Raw genomic sequence first — 27,618 nt, forward strand, 5'->3', positions numbered from 1 at the left:
TGTCAGGGTTAATTATATTTAAGAAAATAAATTTTGAGAATGTAATTAGAACATAGAAACAGAAACATAGAAAACCTACTGCACAATACAGGCCCTTTGGCCCACAAAGCTGTGCCGAACATGTCCCTTCCTTAGAACTACCTAGGCTTTACCCATAGCCCTCTATTTTTCTAACCTCCAGGTAGCTATCCAGGAGTCTCTTAAAAGATTGGTATATTGATTAATTGGTATATGGATGGGGAAATGCAATGGATGCAGATGAGAAGCACTTTGACAAGGTATTGCGCAGACTATTGAAAAGGTGAAGCAATGGGAAATTAGACAGAAAACAGCTATTTGAACTACGCATCAATTAGCAGGGAGGAAGTGGTTAAGAGTAGTTTCTCAGTATGGTTGGCAGATTGCAGTGGTGAACTACAGGGTTTAATTGACTGTATGCATCCATAATTTGGCAATGGGGTTTAAGGGACTGGTATTTTTTGTTTGCAAGTTGTACTAAAATAGTAAAGAAGAGGAAGAATTTACACGAAGTTTTGAAGCTGTGAGCTACACTACATGGTCGAAAAAGCCTAGGAACGCACTTATGCATTGATTAGGTAGGTTGTTGAAAGCAAGGGAGTTAAACAATATGAATAGGATAAGCACTTGTGATTAGGACTACTGCTTGAATGGGTGATAAAGCCCAACATAAAAGGTGATGTTTAGATAATAATAAGTAATAAAAGTTTAGTTGATATTTTGGATATGTTGAATAGAAATTTTATTCATTTTAACTGGACTATTTTCTTACTAATCTACAGGACAATTGGATTTTGTGATATCTGCAGAAATGATTGAAGTTTTTATTAAGTTAAATGTAAGACCAGAAATATTTTGTAGCTTATTGAATAGTTAACAAAGGCCTTGTTATTGAACAAGAAATTAACTTTTTGAGAAAAGTGTTCTGAGACTTTGTGTTTGATGTTGCAGATGTTATTAGAAAATGTGCTCAGAATTTTAAAAAAACAGGTTTGTGAGGGTGCCCTCAAATTGTAATTTAGTTCAGTAATGGAAGAATATGCTGTACTCCTTCAGAAGAAATCTCAAACTACAGATTATATTCATGAGTGTATAACAGTTTTTAAATTATGTGCTCTCTTCAGTCACAATGTCGAAGAAATTTGATTTGTATTTTTAATAGGAGGAGGAAAATAAAAGTGGAATTTATTATTCTTGTGAAATAAATGTGATGTGTTTTAGGCTGCTACCAACATTGACTGAAGCTGCTTTGAAGATAGTACTTAACAACATTTACAACTTTAACACCTAAGGCTGACTTATACTTGTGTGCACCAGCTTTATGCCGTAGCCTACGCAAGTGGGCTACACCGTTATACTTGTGCGTTGGTGTGCTGCGTTGCTTTGCAATTCGGGCACGTACGCGCATGTGCATGTCACGTATTCGCACGTCACGCATGCGCACACACCTGCCTGTACAAGGCCTCATGGTCATGGTAGTCTTTCTTGGGGTAAACAAGTTTAAAGCGAGTGTCTTTTTTCATAAAAGCGAAATGTGTCCTCCATAATTTCGGAGGTCTGTAAAGCTTTATGGAAAGCATTGCAGCCAGAGTTCCTTCCCTGCCCTTCAGTCAGCCAATGGGAAGCTATTACAGTGTAGGAGAAAATACGATGCTACCAAGCGGACCAATCACAGTTGTTGCAGTCTGTGTTGCCGTGACGTGTAGTTACATTTTGGGAGAGGTGCGCGTCAGGCTAAGGCGTAGGGATCCACGTAGGCACTGCGTAGGGTTTGCGGCTATGCCGTACCTACAGCATCAATTTGACGCGCAAGTATAAATCAGCCTTTAGTAACCACTTAGCCAGCTGCATTATGTCTATTTGTTTCTGGCAATAAGATCGCAATTGCATGGCATTTTTGCATATACCTTATGTAGCTCTTAGGTAATATGAAGTGCAAAATGATCATAGAACCGAAGAAAGGTTACAGTTCAGGTGCAGGCTATTTGGCCTATCATGTCTGTGTCAGTTCTCTACCAGAGCAACGCTATTGTTACATCAACATGCCTTTCTTTGCATTTTTGTAAAGTTTTCTCAAGTATCCAATGAAACTTGCCTCTGCCACATATCCAGGGAATGTAATCAAGATTCCAAATACAGGCATAGTAAAAATGTTTTTCCTCAAGATCCTCTTAGTCCACTTCCCTTCTGTTTTATACGCATAGTCTCTATTCTTTGAGCCCCATCAAAGGCAACAACCTGTCTGATCTGCTCTGTGCAGATCCCCAGTCATTTAATACACTTTTATCAAATCTTCCCTCTGCCTTTTCTTCTTCGATGACAACAGTCACAGCCTCTCAATCTACTCTTGAAGCAGTAGCACTTTATCCTAAGTACCATTGCCATGAACCTTTGCTCTCAAAAATCTTCATATTTTTCCCGATAATACAATTTCTGATAACACACAATTCTCTGCTTTGTACTCTATGCCCCTGTTGATACAATGCAGAATTGCCATTAACTGCTTTCTCCGCCAGTGCTGCCATTTTCAATGGTTTGTCCATGCATACCCCTAGATCTCTTTGTTCTTACACCCCTCTTAGAACAATATTCTTTATTACTGCTCTTCATTCTTTCTACTGTGTACTTCCATTTTGGGGATGAAACCTGTTTTGTCGGCCATTTTAAAAGCTTTCGTAAAATCCACATATGCGACATGAACTGCCTTGCCCTCATCAACTCTGTCACATCAGTTTAATATCATTTGCCAAAAACAAATCCCTGCTGGGGTGCCTTTAGTGATCTACTTCTGTCCAGGTTACTGCTAATCTTCTCCATGACCAATGTTTCTAAACCACTTTCCTACTGCTAAGGTTAAAGCGACTTAGTTTTCGAGACTGCTTATTTCCTTTCCAGTCCTGATGAAGGGTCTCAGTCCAAAACATCAACTGTTTATTCCCCTCCATAGATGCTGCCTGACTTGCTGAGTTCCTCCAACAATTTGTGTGTGTTGTTCAAGATTTCCAGCATCTGTAGAAACTCTTGTGTTGATAATATTTGGCACTCTCCTTTTAACCAATAGATTCCTAGATAAAGATAAGCGTACCTAAGAGAATTCATGAGCACATTACAATGTTTAAATACCTCTCTCTCCTGCCATCTGGCAGAAGGCACCAAAGTATTCGGGCTCTCATGACCAGACTATGTAACAGTTTCTTCCCCCGAGTCATCAGACTCCTCAATTCCCAGAGCCTGGACTGACACCAGCCTACTGCCCTCTACTGTGCCTAATGTGTTATTTATTATTTATTGTAATGCCTGCACTGTTTTGTGCACTTTATGCAGTCCTGGGTAGGTTTGTAGTCTGGTGTAGTTTTGTGTTGTTTTATGTAGTTCAGTGTAGTTTTTGTATTGTTCATGTAGCACCATGGTCCTGAAAAATATTGTCTTGTTTTTACTGTGTACTGTACCAGCAGTTATGGTCGAAATGACAATAAAAAGTGACTTGACTTGACTTGACTTGATAGTATTAGCTAAGAAACTGCTTCAGATGAATATACTGATACCTAGAAGCAGTGATTGTTTTTGAAACCACATGATATAGCTGTCATAGAGATATACAGCACAGAAACGGATCCTTCAACCTAACTTGTCCACACCAATCATGTTGCCTACCTGAGATAGTCCCATTTACCTGTTTTTGACCCTTATTCCTCTAAACCAGGGGTTCTCAATGTGGGGGATCCACGGACCCCTCTTTCCTGTCCATTTACCTGACTAAATGTATTTTAAACATCAAAAATTGTTTCAAAACCATGAAGAGAAAGATCTGTTCATATTCAATCAGTGCACAGTGTGGAGCTACTTGACACGAGTGGTCTGGAAACTGATCATCATGTTTCTGCAGACATTAATGCAGGGGTTCCCAACCTTCTGTTTATGCCATGGACCAATGCCATTAAGCAAGGAGTCAATGGATCCCAGGTTGGAAACCCCTGCCTTAATGTGTGTATGTAGGTCTATGTGAATAATAAAATTCAAAATAGGATTCATGGTTGATCTCATAAGTGTGTAGATACACAAAAAAGCTGATTAGCAAGGTCTGAGTTTATAGACAGTTCTTGTGAGGTGTAACTGACTTCTTGACCTGATAAGAAGCTTAAGCATTTTATAGCAGAAGGTGGCCGTGTCCTTGCAAATATAAAAGTGAGAAATGTTAATTGGTTCCATACTGGAGAATTGACTACTCTCCAAATGAATCCATTTCTACTGCTAATTCACTCTGGAACCTTTCTCCCACACTTTTGTCTTAAATTCCTACAGGAGTGTTTCAATAATTGTATCAGTGAAATGCACACACTCAGTGCTCTACATCAGATCTGTCCAGCATTTTTCAACTGATGCATGTCCAGGTTCATAACACAATTTTCTGACAGTGTTGAGCCTTTTACATGATTGCAGTCATTTGAAACTGTGGTAATGTTCCCAGTATGAGATATTTCTAATGCCTGGTGTTTATCTAGTTAAGCTGGTGCAGATGCCTCTGTGGAGTCGTTACCAATGTTGCTGGGTAGGCGGAAACCTCAGATTTGAAAGACTAAAAGTGACAAAAACAATACAGGTTATTCAGTTCCATCTATAATTGTGCTTGGAACTTATTTAGAGCTTCAATGGTCTGCTTTTTGATTTTTCTATGTGAGCCTTTTACAAGTAATCTTTCATCCCTGTGGAGCTGTATAGGAAAAATCCGAGGACAGATTTAATTATTGTGGGCTGATGCAAATCAGATTCTAATAGGGCCTATGAAATAAAGCTCATCACCTTGGTACAAGTAGCAGAACATAGAACAGCACTGCACAAGAAGAGGCCCTTTCACTCAAGATGTTGCACCAAAGCTAATTAAGCTAATGACATCTAATCCCTTCTATCTGCATCCATATCCCTCCATCCTCTGCATATTCATGTACCCCTCTGAAAGCCTCTTGTTTGTACATCATATTCTGGTGTTTAAAGGTATTTAACATATTTTCCCTGTTATTTGTGTCCTATGATAAACCATTTACAGTCTTTCTGCAAGGCTATATATTGATGACAACTGTATTACAGAGGGAGCTTCTTTCTATGCAGGGCCAAATATCAGCTCCAGTTGCTAAGATACAAGAAAAGAGATACATGTACAACTTTATTCTCTCTGACCCAAGTCTTCCTCCTCATCTAACTAATCTCACTCTCAATCATTTAGTTTTCTGCACTTCATAAAGTCTGACAAAAATGGAAAAATAATCACGCAATCAGAATTTTTCATCCTCAAGTGCAAATGCATACTCAGATAAAGAGGCAGTTTCTCTTTGAAAAGAAATCTCTATATAAAATGAATTTGTTCTCATGATTAATTTAAGAAAAGACACCAAGTAGAAAGAACTCAAAGAATTAGGTAAGATGTTCTGTCGGTACAGCTGCTTAATAATTACTAATGTGCCTTTGGGAAATTCCATGTCATTCTTGCATTCAGTTTAGAGTATTTAAAGTAGTACACCAATAGTTATTGCATTATAAAGGCACCTAGAGTATTGAACTCAATTCTAGTCACTCCATTATCAGAAGGATGGGGAAGCTATGTAGAGTATGCAGGAAAGGTTTGCCAGGTTGCTGGATTAGGACATGTGCTATAAGGAGAGGCTGGACAAACTAGGGTTGTTTTCTTTGGAGTGGCAAAGGGTGAGGAGAGCCCTAAAAAAAGTTTATGAAGTTTTCAGAGGCATAGTTGGAATAGACAGTTGGCATCTTTTTCCTAGGTTCAAAATATCCAGTGGTGGTGGCATCCGTTAGTCTCGTGAGACCATGGATCTGCGCCTGGAAAGTCTACCTTCAGATTGTGTTAGAGCAGCCAGTACTAGAGGGTACTTAAGTTGAGAGGGGGAAAGTTCAAAGAAATGCCTAATACTAGAGGGTATGCTTTTAAGTTGAGAGGGAGAAAGTTCAAAGGAGAAGAATGAGACAACGTTTTTTTTACACAGAGTGGTGGGAGCCTGTGATGTGCTGCTCGGAGTGATGGTGGAGGCAATTACTACAGAGCCACTTATGAGGGTCTGAGATAAGCGCATGGTAGTTGTGTTCTTCCTTATTGCCTATTAAGGACGTGTGATGCACTGGTGCTCATATGTCTGTAAAAACACCATTTATATTTTTTTTAAATGTATATAAATTAATGTGGATATATCAGCAATATGTGCATGAGGTAACAAGATATGCACATTAATAACTATGCCAAATAATCTTAAATTGTTATTTATTTAATAATCTGCAAAATTTGCACATACTTCTTGCAGCAGCCAATTCTGAAAAGCCAATTGCCACTGCTGACTACCCCCACAGATTTGTATGATGTGTCCTCAGCTCCGATAATGATTGTTCCGAAAGTCAAAGATATGTATTTGATCCTTTATTGACAATTAGCAAACATACAATCTTGAGGCAGTGAAACTCAGCGAAACTGAGCAGTCAGCAAAAGATACGACATCTGTCGGTCCCCAGTTACAAATTGCACCATAAAAAGAATGAATATGTAACTTATTCCCTTTGCTTTTACCACGCCCCCACCATTGTGACTAGTTATCATAATAAATGCCAAGCAGAATACAGTGCAGATAGAGAACAAATGCATAGCTCCAGCACTTTTAATAACATGCTGAATGTTCATGATGAGGTTCAATATTTTGATACATGGATTTCCCAGTTCATATTTTTAAAAATTAACAAATGAGAGCTCCTTTGTTTACTAGTGTTCAGGGAACGTGTGAGTATGCGAGAACATTGAGATTTCTCAGTTCAAACTGACACTTATCAAGACGGAAATTAATTTAACAGGTTTTATAGTAGAGCAAGGGTTTGCATTTGATGATTAGATAATTTTGATATTAGTTCTTAGATTTTCAAGTTTTCACAGCAAAGACCATTCAACAAAACTGAAACATTCAGTCTAGGGTTTTAATTAATAGCTACCAAATGTTTTTGTACCAAATGATGACCAGTTAGACAACAACACATAGCTTCTGGATTTGCATATTAGGTGTTATTAATGTTGTTTCCATTTTTGTTAGCTCGGTGTCAGAGAGTGGTTCAAATATTTGCTGCTAAACTTAGGACTGAATTAAAAACACAAATCTGGTATTATTCCTAATGAACCACTTAGGAAACTTAATAATACTAGCAACTGGGAATTTGAAAACTGAATTGTAAATGTTATTGGGTGGGGAGAAAGTTTGCTTCAGCTGCAGACACAGATGGAAATGGGATTGCCAGGCAGCAGCAGGTTGTAGCTGGTGATGAGTAGAAGGCATCTGTCAAAATGGCAAAATGATTGGAAATCAAGTAGCTATTTGAGAAGGTGGGGCCATGTTCCATGTATCCTTAGGACAGGAGGGTAGCGAACTTAGAGAGTTCAAGATGAGTTGAGTTGGAGATTAAAATTGCTGAGGGTTGCAATGAAGCAGGAAAGGGGGGAGGATATTTGGTGCAAAAATCATGCAGGGCTTGGAGATGGTAGCAGCTTTTAAAATTGTTCCACAGGACTGAAGTAAGTTGGGGTGCTGGAAGGAAGAGAAAATACCAAAGAGTTCAAAGGAGAGACTAGGGGCAATATGTTTGGTGATGGTAACTGCACTGTTACCACAAAGATTTAAACAGGGTAGACGCCCCCACCCTTCACCATTCCCAATTCCCATTTCCCTCTCCCTCTCTCACCTTATCTCCTTATCTGCTTATCACCTCCCTCTAGTACTCTTTCCCCTTTTCTTTCTTCCATGGTCTTCTGTCCTCCTCTACCAGATTCCCCCTTCTCCAGCCCTGTATCTCTTTCACCAATCAACTTCCCAGCTCCTAACTTGAGCCCTCCCCCTCCCGATTTCACCTTTCACCTTGTGTTTCTTCCTCCCCTCCCCCCACCTTCAACGTCTGACTCCTCATCTTTTTTTCTCCATTCCTGATGAATTGTCTCGGCCCGAAACATTGATTGTTCACTCTTTCCCATAGATGTTGCTTGGCCTGCTGAGTTCCTCCATTATTTTATGTGCGTTGCCAGGAGATAGCAGCAATAAGTTACTGTGTAATCTGAGTTACATTTTTAATAGAGTCAATACTGGAAAGGATTTCAACATCATAGCACTAAATGCAATTGAAACTTCTTTGTGCATAAAGTAATTCTCGGGCTAACTGTGGTTAGTTTTTCATTAATTTGATTACTGAGATACTGATTTTTTCTTCTCTTTGCAGAAAGTCTGTATAAAGTGTGGAATTGAAACATTTGGGAGTCAACGAAAACCTGTCTGGCTTTGCAAAATATGCAGTGAGGGAAGAGAGGTAAGTTGCAGAAGTTGGGAAATATTGTACAGTCTAGATGTCTCCTTTTAAATGGAACTCTGGAGTATTTATGTATAAAAGTGGCACTGTAACCCATGTGTGCAAATTGCTTTCTAGTCAACGAGCACTTGTCAATGCGTAATATTCACTTCAGTGTGGATACTTATATAAAAATATCTATTAAATATTAAATTTTCCAAAGGAGAATTTTGTTGAAAGCCATTTAAGTATTTATTGGTTTCATATACCAAAAAGCACCATGATTAGAATTTTCTTTGCAGCACTGGTTAAGTTCTCACCAGTTAATGTTAAAATGGTGGATAAGTTTAATCAAGGTATTAATTCATTTATAGTTATTCATCTGAAGTATTTTCACCTACATGCTTGTACACCCAACTTAAGGAAGCAGTTCAATTTTGATCATTAAAAATCAAATGCGAAAATAAAATCCCCTTTTATGTTTCACTTCTGTTTCCTTTCAGCTAGCTCCCAACAAGACCAATTGTTTAAAGCCAGTCTTGGTAATCAGTATTGAATTATTTGTGGCATTATTGGACAAATGACAAAATTTATCATGATAAATGTATACAGATATCCCTTACTTTACAAAAAATTGGCAAACAAAACTTATTCATTTATTTAGTGATTATAGTGTGGAGTAGGTCCTTCCGGCCCTCTTCAAGCCACGCCACCCCAGCAACCCCCGACAAACCCAATTTACCCAATCCTAGTCAAGGGCAATTTACAATGACCAATTAACCTACCTGGTACGTCCTTGATTATACAGCCGGGGGTGGTAATGGGGACGAGCTCCCACTAAAGGCTCCCAATGGTGTGCGCTTCAATTAGTCTCTGACAACCAAGTCCAGCTCCTGGCCTTCATGTGTGGCTTAGCTCCTAAGCCCGGCAGAACTGGTTCTACTGACAGGAGAAGGGGCAAAGGCAGGTTACTGGCACCTTAAAACCAGTCGCTTCAGGCAGATGGGGCTTGTCAGCTGTGGTTGGCAGCTCATCTAGGAGAAGGCAAGCTTTGATCTCAAACCTCCACTGCCTTGTGGCTACACCTACTCCTGGGGAAGGCTTGGGGAGTAAACCCCGAGGGAAATACTTGGAGCTGGAGTCTCTAAGACAGTCCTTCATTGAGTTCAATGCTGACAGGCAACTCCTGCGATGCTGCTGGTTCCAAACTGAATCACTCTCTGAGGTTCCTTTGGGTTTATCAGATGTGTGGAGAGGAGGAGCTTGCTACATGGGCAACAGCTTGCTCTCCATATCGGACTGCGCAGGCTCGCATATCTAGGCAGCTAGGATGCAATATCCATGGTCAAGTCTGACCGACAGAGGCCCCACACATCACACATCTTTGGAATGTAAAAGGAAAGATATCTGTATTAACAACAAGAAGCAATTGAAATCTCAAATGCAGCTCTGTCAATGAAGTTTTCTATTCTTTAGATTAATAGTCTTGCTAAAATAAACTACATTTTACACAGGCCATTGACATAAGTATGGAAATAAACCACAACATATTAACACAATAGTCAACAGGAGATGGACCTCATTTGGTTGCAATATAATGTTCCCCAGAAGAAATCTGTGTTCTATGAAGGGTAGAGATGTTGCAGTATAATGGAGAGAATAGTGGAAAGAAAAGTTTTTAATGGCGTGATATATTTCTGTCTTGGAGAGGCAGCATATTCAAGAACTGTAGCAGCAGAAAATTTTCAATTGGAGCTCTACCAAATTATCAAGGAAGGTGAGTACTTCCCCAGACAAGTGGTTAACATGGATGAAATGTAAAGCTGATGTCATCATGGGCATCCATCGTAAGGGATGTGAAAAATGCTCCAAGCTTAAAGGCTGCCAAAAACAGCATTTTTTGTTCTTCTTGGAGGCGACTACTCAGACTCTGAAGGGATATTTAGTGGTCAATCTTTCAAAGGTGTGGGGATTGAACAGAAACTCCTAGATAAAGGGCTGTACTTGCAAGGTTATATAGTTTCTGTTAGCCTTTGTTGATCAACATTATGTGAGGAATAACCTGAAAAACATACCCTTGCCCGTCACCACAGGACAGCTGGTTACCACTGAGGATATAACATGTCAACATTACTTCATTATTACAGTCAATGGATTGGACCACTATTTTCAAAGCTCACCATTTACAACATGTAACGAAGCCTGTCATTTCAGAGTGATATGGTAATGACAAATCCATCGTTCACAAAATTCTGAGAAGGCAGGATATCTGGTTGGTCATAGACTACAATGGCCCCACACAATGATAAATACGTCCTCCCTGTGACTGCATGGTTTCTCTCTAGGTGCTCCAGTTTCCTCTCTCAGTCCACAGTAGGGTAATTGGGTCATTGTAGATTGTGCTTGGGTTAAATATACGTGGATTGCTGGATGCTGTGGTTCATTGTTCTGCACTGTACCTATAAATAAATAAATCGGTTGTACATGGGGGGATTTGTAGGTTAACAGATCTGAGAAATCTCCAAGTTGGCAATTCAGAATGTCATGTGAAAAGCTCACAAATGAAAATTTGCTGGAGCTTGAACTTCAGAGAACTTCGCAAGACCGGGAAACTTTCAAGATTGCTCAACCATATTGAGAAAAGTGCACACAGTGAGGCTATCAGGGCCACACTACCTTTTCAGGAAATTGAAAGCTGTCTTCAAAGGACTGATTTCTAATGCAGAGTACAGAATTAGTCGTGGCTGCATGATGGAAAATGACAAGCTTTGACATAAGAAGCTTTACCAAATAAAGCAAGTTGTCATGATGTACATCAGAGTCTTCCTTAAGCCTCAATTATCAATCACCCAAGAACAGTCACAGGTAGAACCCTCATCTTCAAGATTAAAGCACCACCAAGTCCTGATTCAGCTATTTCACCATTACCTGAACATCTGCCCTATCACAACCTTGACATTCAAAACAATTAAGTCTTATAGGCAGGAGTAGATCACTATTCAAACCTGCCACACCTTTCAACAAGATGATAGCTATATAAGACTTGCATTCCCACCTACTCAAGTAATCTTTCATCTCTTTGTTAACCAAGAAACTGCCTCATAGAAGATTCCACTGGACTTTGAGGAGGAGTTCCGAAGGGTGCAAAACTAGGGGGCATAGATTTAGGGTGAGAGGAGAAAGATTTATAAGAGTTGTGAGGCAGATAGAATTATATCATTTAGGAAGCAATTGGGTATGTGCATGCAGGGGTATGGCTTCAAGGGTAGGAAATTAGGGTGAACTGAGATGCATGGATTTGTTGGACCAGAGGGCCTGTCTTTGTGGTGTATTTATTTCAGGCAACCCTCAATCTGGCAAAAAGAGCATCATGTCTTACTTAATTGCACAGCCCCCTAAATTTGTGGCAGTGAACTCTATTTTAAGATTTTCCAGCAAGATAATAAATCCCTAAGCCCTCCATTTACAGTTTGTGTTTGTGGATTTTTGCTTGTGAAATGGTAAAGTTAGTTTTTTTCATGCTTGGACACAGAGAGAAAATGTATTTATTTAGAGACACAACACAGAACAGGCCATTTCAGCCCAATGAGCGAAACTGCCCAGCAATCCACCTACCTATTTAACCCTAGCCCAATCACAGGCCAATTTACAATAACCAATTAACCTACTAACCAGTATGTCTTTGAACTGTGGGAGGAAACCAGAGCACTCGGAGGAAGCCGACGTAGTCACGGGAAGGACATACAAACTCCTTACAGACAGCGTAGGAACTGAAATCTGAACTCCAACACCCAAGCTGTAATAACGTCATGCTAACTGCTAAGTTACCATGGCAAAAATAACAGAGAAAAATGGAAATTCTGGAAATCCAAAGTAAAAATAGCAAAAGCTGCAAATGTTCAGGTCAGGTTGCATCTGTTCTTTTTCTACAAGCGCAACCTGACCTGCTGAATATTTCTAGCATTTTCTGTTTTTATCTTGTATGCTGCCTTGATTTCAATTTTCCTTCCATCTTTCTAGTTAATTGAAATGTACTTTTTGTCTTATACCTGTTAGATTGCGTCCTTGTGTGACCTTGTGTTTCACAACTGCTTAGTCTACCAAATGAGACATCACTTGTATTCCTTCCCACATCAGATGTGCTTTCATTTGCTGCCTGCTTGAACCATCGTCTGTTGTATGCACAGTTGCCACCTCATGCTGCACTAAAAACCTGAGCTTTAAAAGCTTTTCTTATCAGCAATATTAAGGAGAGAACATTACTGGGAAAAATTAAATTAAATCCTTTTTTCATTCTAGTTTTGGATAATTTTTATGAAAAAGGATCCAATCATCGATATTCTTGCTTGAATTCATGATTTAAACACAGTACAAATGTACTACACTTTGTATTGAAAACACAGTTGTATTTTCTTTGTCTTGAGCTCCAGCTGTGTTTACTAATTAGTAAAGTCACATGGAGCCAGATTTTTATTGAAAGTATTACACAGTTTGCATGATGCATGGTGATGCTAGTGTATAAATAGGCTAGAAACTTGTGCCGAGGAAGAGAATTACTCCGTGAATTGTGAATTGCCATGTTGCTGGGAGATCAGCTTTGCTCAGCTATTAGATTTGTGAAAATGTGATAGTCCTATGAATTTCATGAACCTGCAGGATCTGCATGTTAGTTGCTATTCCATTCATTTCAATTTAAATCTAGCAATCAACAGCATGGTAGAAGTAGAAAGTGCTGGAAATATTCATCAGTGCAGACAGCCTCTGTGGAGACAGATTTAGAGTTAATGTTTTAGAGAGATTATCTTTCATCATGTCTAATGAAAGATTGAGGATCCCTACCATCCATTCCACAATCTCTTTGACCCACTGCCATCAGGAAGGAGATACAGGAGCATCTAGACTAGAACTGCCAGACTAGATTACGGCTTCTTCCCTCAGGCTGTGAGATCTCGTCACCAGGAGAGTGAGCTGTTTACTGTTTACCTGTGATGCGCACTTCATGCATTTTGCATTATATTTTATTAACTTATTTATGGTAACATTTTGTTTTATATGTTGTGTATGATATGTTTTGTGGGTGCACTGTGGTCTGGAGGAAAGCTGTTTCATTTGGTTGTATATATGTACAGTCAGATGACAATGAACTTGAAATGTCAATGTTTCGGGGGCGACTTCCGGGTCATCAAGGGAATGGCGGCAAAAGGAAAAGGTCTCTCGACAAAAAAGAAGGTAAACTGCCCCAAAATCGAATTTAGACAAATACTTAATATTGCATAACTATATTAATAAAAGGGGCAAGGATGATGTCTAAGAACAAGATTAAAAAGTCCACTCCGAAGGCTGATAAACATAAAGAGACGCAGCAAGGCGACGGGCCTAGCTCCCCCACGGCAAGCCAGGACGGAGATAATGAGGGGGAATCGGTGACTCTGTCTTTGATTCTCGGAGAGATTCGCAAGTTTCGACAAGATAACAGCAAACAGCTGGAAGATATTAAAGGAGAAATAGTAAAAACTAACTCGCGGATAGATGAAGCCGAAGCGAGGATTGTTGGAATTGAAGAGAAGCTACAAAACGCCGAGGAAGTGATAGCAGAAATGCTGAAGCTGCAAGACCAACTCCAGTGGAAACTAATAGATCAAGAAGGCCGCTCGAGAAGGGAAAATGTGAGGATCTACGGAGTTCCCGAAGGAACCGAAGGTAAACCCGGATTGATGATTCCCTTCATAGAGAAGCTGCTTAGAGAGAACCTTGATATACCGGCCGCAAAAGACCTACAGATAGAAAGGGCTCACCGCGCGTTGGCACCACAGCCTCCAGCAGGCGCCCAGCCCAGGTCGACTCTGGTCAGATTTCTCAGTTACAGAACGAAGGAAGAGGTGCTTAAACGGGCATGGCAAAAGAAAGGTTTCATGTGGAACAACTGCAAAATCAGTTTAGACCACAACTACGCACAGGGGATTCTTGCCAGGCGGAAGGAATATACGGAAACACGGAGAGTCCTGAAGGAAAACAACATCAGATTCCAGACCCTGTATCCAGCTCGGCTGAGAGTCTTTTATGACGAAGGGACAAAAATTTACGCTACGGTGGAGGAGGCAACGTCGGACCTGGCAGACCAGGGACTACCTATTAAAGTTATCACCCAACCGGAGTCGCTACTGGAGAGAATTCAGCAGAAGTCGTGGCAGTTAGTGGGGCGAGGACGCTCCACACGAACCAGAGTGCCAAACTACAAGGAAAAGCTGCAAATATTCAGACGCGAATGTACAGAGAATACAGATTAATTAAGAGAAATGACTGAAAAGAGTAAATCAGACTTAAAGGTAAAATGAAAACTGGTAACTGAAAATAAACTAGGCGGAATAACTTGAATGATAGCAATTTGGTCGAGACATAAATAGGAGAAAATTCTCTATGATTATTCAAACTGCTGAGGGCCCTCTAACACAGGGTGAAGATAGAGGTTATCCCTCTGAACTGAGGCGGGTCGGTGCTCAGGCCTCACTGTGGGAAGTCGGGAAAAATTTTCAACTGTTACACGTTCAAAAATGTCTAGGGTGTGGTTATATGTCTTGGTTTACTGTTGAGAAGGGATTGCTTACTGTTTGGTTAGAAAAGGAGAGTTTTTTTTTCTACCAGAAAAAAATGCAAACTGAATTGGTAAAAATAATTTCCTATAATGTTAATGGGGTTTTGAATCCAATTAAAAGAAATAAGATTATGTCTAAATTGAAAAACGAGAGGGCACAAATAGCTTTCCTTCAGGAAACACATATGAGCCAATCTGAACATGGAAAATTAAAAAGAATGGGCTTTAAGCATGTATTTTATTCATCATATAACTTGAGTCACAAAAGAGGGGTAGCTACTTTAATATCAAGTACTCTTAATTATGAACATATTTCAGAGACTAAAGACAAAGAAGGACGGTTTGTAAAAATCACAGGAAGAATAGAAGGTACAGAAATAACATTGCTGAATGTTTATGCTCCTCCAGGTTGTGAATGGTCATTTTATAGACACATTTTTGACCTAATGGTCAGTTCTCAAGGGGTAGTAATTTGTGGAGGGGATTTTAATATTAGATTAAATCCTGTATTAGATTCTTCAAGAATAGTTACTCAGAATAAACCTCTGACTCGGAAAATGAATTCATTGATGGAGGAGTTGCGAATTATAGATGTCTGGAGGGAATTACACCCTACTAGTAAAGATTATACACATTACTCTTTCCCTCATTCAGCCTATTCAAGGATAGACTATTTCTTTATCTTTAATGCAGATAGACTCAGGATAAAAAACTGTAATATTGCAACAATTGATCTGTCGGATCATAGCCCAGTCTCTATGTCTCTAATCCTGGAAAGGAAAATGAGGAAAACACTATGGAGGCTAAGCTCACATATACTCAATAACCCGAAAGTAATGGAGAGATTAAGGGGAGAAATCAAAGAATATCTAGACCTTAATGACACGGGAGAAACATCACCAGTGATCTTATGGGATACATTGAAAGCTGTACTGAGAGGGAAAATTATTTCCATTACCACTTACATGAAAAAAATCAATGCACAAAAATTAGCAGACTTTCAAGGAAAATTAAAACAACTTCAAGTTGTAGATAGCAACAGAAGTAATTCAAATCGAAAACAGGAAATTAGGAAATTGCAAAGTGAAATTGACGATATTTATACGTTGGAAACTCAAAGAAATTTTCTTTAACTGAGACAAAAGAATTATGAAGTAGGAGGTAAATCAGCTAGATTATTAGCATATGAATTATGAAAACAACAAGCAGACAATACAATTCATAAAATAAAGAATCCAAAGACAAAGCTTGTGGAGAGTGCAATAGGGAAAATTCAAGAGAGTTTTGAAACATATTATCAAGAGCTGTACTCCCAACCCCGGGCCCCCAATAAGCCCTATATAGACAGTGTATTGAATTTTTTAGATCTACCTAAATTTACAGATTTACAAAATGAAAGTTTATTAGAACCAGTAACTGTCAAAGAACTGAACGTGGCCAACTCTAGGTTAAAGGCTGGAAAGTCCCCGGGTTCTGATGGGTTTACCTCAGAGTGGTACAAGTCCCTGAAGACACAGTTAGCCCCATTACTACTTAACACCTTTAATTGGATCTTGCAGAGAGGGGAAACTCCACCTTCCTGGAGAGAAGCGATTATTTCAGTTATTCCTAAAGAGGGTAAAGATAAACTAGAATGTGGCAATTATTGGCCAATTAGTGTTCTTAATTTAGATTACAAACTATTTAAATCTATATTAGCGCGCAGATTGGAAAGGCTTTTACCTGGCCTAATCCATTTAGACCAGACTGGATTTATTCAACAAAGTCAAACACAGGACAACATAAGGAGAACTCTGCACATACTAGAACAGGTTAATAAGAACGAGACAGAGACAATGGTAGTAGGATTGGACGCTGAGAAAGCTTTTGATTCGGTTAGTTGGGCATTCCTATACAGAGTGTTAGGAAGATTCGGCTTTCAAGAAAAGTTTATTAAAGTAATTCAGACTCTATATGACAGCCCTACAGCCCAAATTAAGATAAATGGGGACCTCTCTGACTCCTTCATCTTAGAGAGAGGCACTAGACAGGGATGCCCAATTTCTCCTCTCCTTTTTGCACTATATATTGAACCGCTTGCCCAACTAATAAGACAGAGCGAAATCGTAAAAGGTATCAAGGTGGCAGGGATTGAACAAAAAGTGGCGTTATTCGCAGATGATGTTTTGGTCTATCTGAGTGAACCAGAAAAATCATTTATAGCATTGTTTACACTGTTGGATGACCTTGGGAAAATATCAGGTTATAAAATAAATGTAAAGAAAATGCAGGTTATGTCCCTAAATTATACACCATCCAAAAAATTGCAGGATACATACGATCTTAAGTGGGAAGCTAAATCATTAAAATATTTAGGAATAACCCTGCCGAAGGATCTTCCAACACTGTCACAGGTAAATTATGGGCCATTAATCTCAGAGATAAAAGCAGATATGCATAGATGGAATCTTATCCCCTTTTTAAGTTTAAATTCAAAGATAAATACTATAAAAATGAATATTCTTCCTCGGTTATTGTATCTTTTCTGTACTTTACTGGTGGAGGTGGATGATCATCAATTCAGGGAATGGGACAAATGGATTTCCCGCTTCATTTGGCAAGGAAAGAAACCTAGAATTCGATATAACACCTTACAGTTAGGGAAGGAAGGAGGAGGTATGGTTCTTCCTTGCCTGAGAAATTATTTTTATACCTCACAGATAACCCCTCTGTTATATTGGTGTAATAGGGAATATAAGGCTAGATGGAAGGAAATAGAATTTGGATTAGTTGACAGTTTTCCTCTACAGGCCTCAATAGCTGACAAAGGATTGATGGCCCAGTTGGAAAAATTTAAAAACAGTTGGATAAATCTTACATTAAAAGTATGGCAGAAGGTGGTTAATTCATGTGGAATTAATAACATGTTAAAACTCTTTAGATGGTGTGCATATGATACCGAATTCCTTCCCAACAGAGGAGATAAAAGATTTGAGTTATGGATAAAGAAAGGTCTTACAACCTACCTCTCATTTATAGATAACAGAGTATTACAAAGTTTCCAAATCCTGCAGGACAAACATGGCCTAGAACATAATGACTTTTTTAGATACCTTCAAGTACGAAACTATGTTAACCAGAGTTGTAGATATACAGACCTATCAACAGTAGAATTAGAATTTTTCAAGATTCTGAATTCAGCTTGCAGTTCAATACCTAGTAAATCAGTTTCTCGAGTATATAATGCACTCTCCCATGCTAAAAATGTAAATACACTGTATATTAAAGAGAAGTGGGAGAAAGAAGCAGGGTTGGTACTTTCAGAGGAGGCTTGGGGGAAAATCTGCAGCTTTCAATGGTCCTCGACTAATTCTTTGACTTGGAGAGAACATTGTTGGAAAAACATTATAAGATACTTCAAGACCCCATATCAGGAAAAATATAAAGATACAAACGTGACGTGTTGGAGAAGGTGCGGCTCCAAGGAGGCAAATCATTTTCATATTTTCTGGGATTGCCCTAAATTAAGTCTATATTGGGAAGGTATTCATAGAACATTAGTTAAGGTACTTAGGTCCCAGATACCTCTGAACTTTGAGACGCTCTATTTGGGGCATGTATTGTTTCTTGAACAGAAGGAAGATATAAAGTTGCTGCAGGCCCTCTTAGCGGCAAGTAAGAAATCAATCACTAGAAAGTGGTTAAATCCAATACCACCTACATTAGAAGATTGACACGAAATTATCTTGGAAATATTTAAAATGGAAAAGTTGACTTATTCCCTGAGAATTCAAAAAGAAAAATTTTATCAAATCTGGAATAAATGGATTGTATATATAACCCCAATGCGAGCAGACTTTAGATGACTCTCCTAATGATTTATACTGCTCTTCTCATCAACACAGTAATATTGCTAACGTAAGCACCCCTCGTCTAAATATCTTTTTTTTTGTTTTCTTTTGGAAAATAGAGAATTAACACAAGTAAAGGGAAAGATTTGGGAAAGGGATAAAAAATGGAAAAATTAAGTAAATAAGTACATAGGGATTGGATATGTCTGCGGGCAGGAGCAAGCATGAACAAATTAGGATATAAACACCTACAATGGTTGTTACATAGGCTTATATACAACATTTTGGACCAGTGGAAATGGTCCAGAAGAGTTATATGGAAACTATTATTACCATTTTTCTTAACAACTAATACCATTACTTAGCCTAATAGATTAGAATTACCACGGTACATAATTATTTAAGTGTCTAATTTCCTTTTATATCATCTCAATGTGTACTTAATAATGTATAAATAATTATAGTTTTATACATATAAAAAAATGGAAAAGGTTATATGTGTGAAAAAGTACATGATATTTGTGAATTCCTTATCCAAATAAAAATAAAATTAAAAAAAAGAAATGTCAATGTTTCAACTTTTATTTTATGCACAATACAATTGAATCCAGATTTATTGAAGCTTCACACGTTTAAGCTCTCTTTTCATTGGTAGTCCCTTGTAGTTGAGAACGACTTGCTTTCACTTCAGTTCTAAGAGTACAAGGGTGGCCGAATTGCCCTCTTTGGATCCACAGTTGTAACCGCATGTGGTTCTTGTCAGGGTAGCTGGATGGGTTGTTGGGACTCTTCGCACAGTCTTTATATATTCTATATCTGAGGCTTCAATTGCTCAGTGTGCTATCAGGATCTCTTTTTATGGTCACAGGCCAGGGTGTGAGGTTGGGAGGATGTAACATTTTCCCAAGGAGACTTTGTGAATACGTTTGCACTGTTTCTTTCTCCTCCAAAAAAATATCTTGTAGGAACAAAACTTGGAATAGTGTGCTTGTTTTGGTAGACTGATATAAAGCTGCAGACGATGTGGCTCATCCTGGAGTTAATTGAGCACCATCAATAAAGATGCTGATTAACGAACAGTGTATTAACATGCAGGTTGAAACTTTTGAAGATAGTTTGGTGGTAAGTCAAGAGCTACAGAAAATTCAGCCAGAGACCATCGAATGGAAGCACAATAACCTTCCCTAGTTGACGCTTTGCAAGCATTAGGGAAGACGAAATAGACCATGCAATACAACCAAGACTAAGTACAGCTAACAACAGGAATTTTGCAGGTGCTGGAAATTCAAGCAACACACATCAAAGTTGCTGGTGAACGCAGCAGGCCAGGCAGCATCTCTAGGAAGAGGTACAGTCGACGTTTCAGGCCGAGACCCTTCGTCAGGACTAACTGAAGCAAGAGCTAGTAAGAGATTTGAAAGTGGGAGGGGGAGGGGGAGATCCAAAATGATAGGAGAAGACAGGAGGGGGAGGGATGGAGCCAAGAGCTGGACAGGTGATTGGCAAAGGGGATATGAGAGGATCATGGGACAGGAGGCCCAGGGAGAAAGACAAGGGGGGGAGGAAACCCAGAGGATGGGCAAGGGGTATAGTCAGAGGGAGAAAAAGGAGAGTGAGAGAAAGAATGTGTGTATGATGAAGCCACACTCAGGTTGGAGGAACAACACCTTATATTCCGTCTGGGTAGCCTCCAACCTGATGGCATGAACATCGACTTCTCTAACTTCCGCTAATGCCCCACCTCCCCCTCGTACCCCATCTGTTATTTATCTTTATACACACATTCTTTCTCTCACTCTCCTTTTTCTCCCTCTGTCCCTCTGACTATACCCCTTGCCCATCCTCTGGGTTCCCCCCCCCCTTGTCTTTCTCCCCGGACCTCCTGTCCCATGATCCTCTCATATCGCCTTTGCCAATCAACTGTCCAGCTCTTGGCTCCATCCCTCTCCCTCCTGTCTTCTCCTATCATTTTGGATCTCCCCCTCCCCCTCCCACTTTCAAATCTCTTACTAACTCTTCCTTCAGTTAGTCCTGACGAAGGGTCTTGGCCTAAGTACAGCTGCCTGTTATGTTGGCAATAGAAACAGACCAACATCAATGGGGAAGCAATGCCTAACATAACTCGAGCTGGACTGGAAAATATTTTCTGAAATAAAACTTAGATGTTGTATCTTGACACATTGTTGGAACTTTCTGAAAAGGAGGTAGAGGCAAAAACAATCACCATATTAAAAAAAAACTACTTGGCTGTGCATTTGGAGAACCCTGACCTGGAGGTCTTCGAAAGTGGGATTTGCCTGGGGAGCTCATGTCATTTCTCGTCAGGACATTTTCAATGGGCCATATAGTGTCTGTTGATTACCGTGAGAAAAGAAGAAGAAAGTTTGAAAGAGGTCTTAGGAAAATAACATGATAAGGTGAAGCAAATGTGCACTTCTGCAAAAAGAAATAATCTTGCTTGATGGTGGCTGGTGGCTTACCATCTGTAAAGGAAATGGTAAGAACCCTCTCCTACATACGAAGTTAAATGTTGCTAAGATCTGATCATCAACAAACACAAAGGCTCTATAAACATAAGGCTCAGGATTGACCGTCTTGGCTCAGTATTGACTGCCATGACTCAGTATAGGCCATCATGGCTCAGTATTGACCGTCTTGGTTCAGTATTGGCTGTCTTGGCTCAGTATTGACTGTCTTGGTTCAGTATTGGCCGTCATGGCTTAGTATTGACCGTCTTGGCTCAGTATTGGCTGTCGTGACACCCAGAGGATTTGAAATTGTCATCAAATTATAGTGTAGGTGCAGCAAAAAGTTACACAAAGACTGATGGTCAGAGAAAGTGCACATTTCAAGAACAAAGTACTTAGGATAATGCTTCAAGTCAAGCAATTCTATTGACTTTTGATTTTACCAGGTAGATCCTTTGTGTTGGTATTCAAAATTAGGTTCCACGTAAGCATTACCCAACTATGGTAGCATCAAGGGTGCGGATAGGCAATCTTTCTGACTACCCTGCAGCTGAAGGAAAAATGTGATCCACACGTTAAATACAGTTGATGAAGATTTGTTTGTAATCACAGACAGGATCTAGAAAGACTCAGTATGAAAACGAATCTGAACTGATATTGAGAGGCGGACAGAATTTGACAAGTGGACTGGTGAGAAATGGAGACCATTCAGCAATCATTGCAATGAGTTGAGATGATCAGGGGGGCATCCAGTTTGTTACTGAGTGACAATACCCACTACATTGAGAGAAAATCTTTTAGCCTAACTTCAGATCAAGTAAAGAGAAACAGCTACTATGGAAGCAATTGCAAGAAAATATAAAAGTGGCTTCTGTGGACAGTAAAATATGCCATTGTGATGCTAATCAGAAAAAACAGTTTCAAGTAAGTATGAAGAGGAAAAATCTTATAAACTGGTTGCTAGATTGGTGTTTGTTGTTATGAGTAAATGAGTATAATTAAAATTTAATTATACTTCATTGTTGGAAAAGGAGTATAAATAAATTCACATTAGATAGCTTAATGTCAAGCAGTGTAACATATCAATATGAATGAAGGTACAGTTTCGTGCACCTTGTTCTGATTGTCCCACTCTAATCTCTGTCTTTGGGCTCTTGAGCTGCTCAAAGAGTGTCTGGTGGAAATTCAAAGAACAGCATCTCAGCTGCTAGCCAGACACGTTTCAGTTGTTCAATTTCAAATAATGACCCTGTCTGGTTGGCATCAAAACTGGCTGGCTCCGTTGAAAACCTATAAACCTGCAGTGTTTTCTTTCCCTTGTGTACACTCATTACATCTCTTTCACAGATCACCTTCACCACACAGTCTCAGCTGGCACCGTATATCAGCATATGTCAGCTTCTCTTGGTGTCAACCGTACACAGGCACTCTCTTTGTTCTTCTTATTCCCCCTCAATACGTACACTGAAAATGTGTTCGATACCTAACATTCCATAATTCCAAAGATCATCTTGCACTCTTACTCCAATGTAGACAACAAGCAATCTTCGAGCAGTGGGAGGTCTGACCCATTATACTCTAGTCTCAATATTGTGGTTTCTGTGTGCGGATTAAATAAGCAATGGAATTACGTGGTTAAAATACATTTTATTGTCTCCATGGCAAAGATAGAAATGCATGTTATAAGATGTTTTCTGCAATTAGCTGAGGAATAGAATGTAAGAACAGAGACTTAGAACTGTAAACAACACCAGAGGTGAAGAAAGACTGCAGATGCTGAAATCTGGAGCAATGAACAACCTACAGGAGAAATTCAGTGGCAGCATCTTTGGGGGTGGGGGGGAGGTGGAATTGGTCATGTTACAGTTTGAAATCCCGATGCAGTGTTTAGACCTGAAATGTCAACAATTCCAGATATTGCTTGACCTTCTGAGTTGCTAGTCAGACTACAACTTGAGAATTCCATGGTGCCCTGGTCACCACTTGGATGTAATTGCACTGGAGAGGATCCCACTAGATTTAAGGCGATTTGCAAAGTGCACATATGTCACTATACACAACCCCGAGATTCATTTTCTTGCAGGCATACTTAATAAATCCATAACAGAATAGTAACCATAATAGAATTAATGAAAGACCGCACCAACTTGGGCATTTAACCAATGTGCAAAAGACAAAAACAAATACTAAAAGAGAGAAATAATAATAATAATAATAATAATAATTAATAAATAAATAAATAATAAATACCAAGAACATGAGATGAAGAGTCCTTGAAAGTGAGTCGTAGATTGTGGGAACATTTCAATGATGGGGCAAGTGAAGTTCAGTGAAGTTATCCCCATTGGTTCAAGAACCTGATAGTTAAGCCTAATAGCTGTTCCTGAACCTGATGGTGTGAGTCCTGAGTTCCTGTACTTCTTCTAGGTGGCACGTCCTGGGTGGTGGGGGTTCCTGAAGGTGGATGCTGCTTTCCTGTGGCAACGCTTGGTATAGATGTGCTCAATGGTGAGGTGAGCTTCACCAGTGATGAACTGTGTCATAACTACTTCTTTTTGTAGGAATTCCCGTTCAAGGGCATTGGTGCTTTCATACCAGACTGTGTTGCAGCCAGTCAATATGCTCCCTACTGCACACTTTACCCTGGCTGTAAAGTTTTACTTTTGAGGAAAGGTTGAATAAGCTATTATTGCTTTCGTTGGGACTGAGAAGGCTAACAGGAGACTTAAAATAGGTGTGTTAAATAAATGAGGGGCCTAGACTGAAAAAAAAAGATAGGAAATATTTCCCTTTGTGGAGTTGAACAGATCTATAAAGTAATTGGTAGAACGATTCCAAGAAGAATGGTAGTCAGAAGTGGAAGTAACTTTCTGAAAGGTGGTGGAGGCAAAAACAGTCAGCACATTTAAAAGCTCTTTGGCTGTGTATTTGAAGAACCCTGATCTACAGGTCTTCAGACTGATTCCCAGAAAGTGGGATTTGTCTGGGCAGCTAATTTTTCTCCAGAACATTTTCAATGGACCAAGTGGTATGTTTCTGAGTTGTATATCTTTTCTGATTCTGTGATTAATCACTGCAATGAATCACAGCTATAATGATCTATAAGCCTGGCATTTCCACTCTGTGCTTGGAATACCAGGTTCATTTTGATTGCAAATTATATATCGTTGTGATATGCTCATCCATCTTTTCAAACATATTTTCAAACAGTCCTGTGATAAATGAGAAATTGATTTACAATTCCGCAAAGTACTTTGAGAAAGTTTGGAAGCCCTTACCAAAGAACCTGTTCTGTTACTTTAAAAAAAGCTCTAAAAATTAATCTTTGATGTTCTAAAAATTTAGCTTTTTTAAAACTCTAGGTACCAATCTGGATTAAGTTAACTGTCTATCCTTATGCAAGTGCAACCCTACACAGAGTAACTTGCAGGGCTATTTCAGGGTGGTTTAGAGTTACCTCATTATAATGCCCAATGGGATAAGAAGGGAGATTGGTGAACCAGATTTTTATAACTTTGCGGCAGCTTAGCTGCGTCATGAATGATATTAGATCCGTATTCCAAATTTATTTAGTTATTTGAATTTAAATTTCTTGACTGTCACAGTAGAATGTGAATTTATGTCTCTGGATCAATAGACTAAGATTAAATTAACTGCTTTGCTACTGCTTTTCTAGAGCAGGTTGAAATGGAATTGATTTGATTTAGCGGAGAATTTAATTTTATTTTATTGTAATATGCATGTACGAGTTTTCAAAATTCAACTTGAATAAAATTAGATGGCAGTTCTAAAAAAAAGTATTATCTGATCAGAAGCTTTTGTTTTGATAGAATGAGTCAGCCCTGTTGATGATATTGTTCAGAAACAGTAGATAGTCATAGAGTCATAGAAAAGTACAGCACAGAAACAGGGCTGTTCGGCCTATCTAGTTCATGCTAAACCATTTAAACTGCCTACTTCCATTGCACCCAAACCATAGCCATCCATACCCCTACCATCCACATACCTATCCAGACTTCTCTGAAGCATTGAAATCGAGCTTGCATGCACCACTTACGCTGGCAGCTCATTCCACATTCTTCCCTCTGAGTGGAGAGATTTCCCCTCATGTTCCTTTTGAACTTTTCACATTTCACTCTTAACCCATGATCTCCAGTTGTAGTCCCACTCAATCTCAGTGGAAAACATCTGTTTGCATTTACCCTATCTATACTCTACATAATTTTGTTAACCACTATCAAATCTCCTCTCAGTCTTCTACGTTCTGAGGAATAAAGTCCTAACCTGTTCAATCTTCCCTTGTATCTCAGGTCCTCCAGACCTGGCAACATCCTTGTAATTTTTCTCTGTACTCTTTCAACCTTATTTATATTTTTCCTGTAGGCAGGTGACCAAAACTGCGCATAATACTCCAAATTAGGCCTCACCAACATCTTATACTTCAACATAACATCCTATCTATTATACTCAGTACTTTGATTTCTGAAGACCAATGTGCCACAAGCTTTCTTTACAACCCTATTTACCTGGGCCGCTACTTTCAATGAATTATGGATCTGTATTCCGAGGTCCCTCTGTTCTACGGCATTCCTCAGTACCCTACATTTCACTGTGTAAGATACAGCTTGGTTGATCCTACTGAAGTGCAACACCTCACACTTGTCTGCATTGAATTCCAGCTGCCATCTTTCAGCCCATTTTTCCTGCTGGTTCTGATCCCGCTGCAAGCTCTGATAGTCCACTAAACCCCCAATCTTGGTGTCACCTGCAAATTTGCTGATTCAGTTAACCACATTATCATTCAGATCATTGACATAGATGACAAACGCAACAGACCCAGCACCAATCCCTGTGGCACTGCACTAGTCACATGCCTTCAGTCAGAGAGGCAACCATCTGCTACCACTCTGGCTTTTCCCAAAAAGCCAATGTCTAACCCAATTTGCTACCTCATATTGAATGCTAAGCAACTGATTCTTCTTGACCAACGTCAAAGGCCTTGCCAAAGTCCATCTAGACAACATCTACTGCCTTGCCTTCATCAACCTTCCTGGTAACTTCCTCGAAAAGCTCATAAGATTGGTTAGACATGACCTACCAAACACAAAGCCATACTGACTATCCCTGATCAGTCCATGTCTATCCAAATACTCATATATCCAGGCCCTTAGAATACCTTCCAATAATATTCCCACTACCGATGTCAGGTTCACCAGCCTATAATCTCCTGGTTTATTTTTACAGCTTTTCTTAAACAGCGGAACAATATTAGCTAGTCCCCAATGCTCTGGTACTGCACATGTCGCTAAGGATGATTTAAATATCTGTGCTAGGGCCCCTGCAATTTCTGCACTTGCGTCCCGTAAGGTCTGGCCCTGGGGATTTATCTACTGCAATTTGCCTCAAGACAGCAAACACCTCCTCCTCTGTAATCTGTATAGGGTCCATGACTTCACTGTTGCTTTGTCTCACTTCTATAGACTGTGTCCATCTCCCAAGTAAATACAAATGCAAAAAAATCCATTTAAGATCTCCCCCATCTCTTAGATTACCATTCTGATCTTCTAGAGGACCAGTTTTGTCCCTTGAAATCCTTTTGTTCTTAATATATCTGCAGAATCTCTGAGGATTTTCCTTCACCTTGTCAGCTAGGGCAACCTCAAGCCCTCCTGATTTGTTTCTCAAGTGTTCTCTTGCATGTCTTATACTCCACTGGTATGTTATTTGTTTCTACTTGCCTATACCTACTATGTACCTCCTTTTTTATGTTAACCAGAGCCTCAAAATCTCTTGAAAACCAAGGTTTCCTAAACCTGTTATCTTTGCTCTTTGTTCTGACAGACACATGTAAGTTTTATACTCTCAAATTTTCACTTTTGAAGGCCTCCCACTTACCAGGTGCACCTTTGCCAGGGATTTGTCCCAGTCCACACTTGCCAGATTCTATCCATACTTGGCCTTTCTCCAATTTAGAATCTCAACCCGTGGACCACACTTATCTTTTTCCATATTTACTTTGAAACTAATGGCATTATGATCACTAGATGCAAAGTATTTCCCTACACAAACTCCTGACACCTACTCTGTCTCATTCCCTAATGGTAGATCAAGTATCACACACTGTCTCAGTGGGACTTCTATGTACTGATTAAGGAAACTTTTCTGAACACATTTGACAAACTCTATCCCATCTAGTCCTTTTACAGTACAGGAGTATAAGTCACTATGTGGAAAATTAAAATCACCTTACGCTTTCTTGCACCAGTCTGTGATCTCTCTATAAAATTGTTCCTCTAAATCCCACAGACTGTTGGGTGTAAATAAAGTTATTATTATTAATAAAAGTTCTTTAGCACTTTGTAGTACCTCACAACATGATGGAGGTGTTGCACAG

The 27,618-nt window shown here is 39.4% G+C and overlaps 1 protein-coding gene across 2 annotated transcripts in view; it reads left to right on the forward strand.

Annotated features, from left to right (window-relative positions):
- LOC140187870 (rab effector Noc2-like) overlaps positions 1-27,618 on the forward strand; it is a 256,759-nt gene that overhangs the window by 129,812 nt on the left and 99,329 nt on the right. For both annotated transcript variants that reach the window (XM_072243666.1, XM_072243667.1), the window contains exon 6: positions 8,269-8,355. In XM_072243666.1, the coding sequence (XP_072099767.1) occupies positions 8,269-8,355 (87 nt within the window). The remainder of the gene's footprint in view (positions 1-8,268; positions 8,356-27,618) is intronic.

This window comes from Mobula birostris, chromosome 25, assembly GCF_030028105.1.
Source record: "Mobula birostris isolate sMobBir1 chromosome 25, sMobBir1.hap1, whole genome shotgun sequence".
NCBI classification, from domain to species: domain Eukaryota; kingdom Metazoa; phylum Chordata; class Chondrichthyes; order Myliobatiformes; family Myliobatidae; genus Mobula; species Mobula birostris.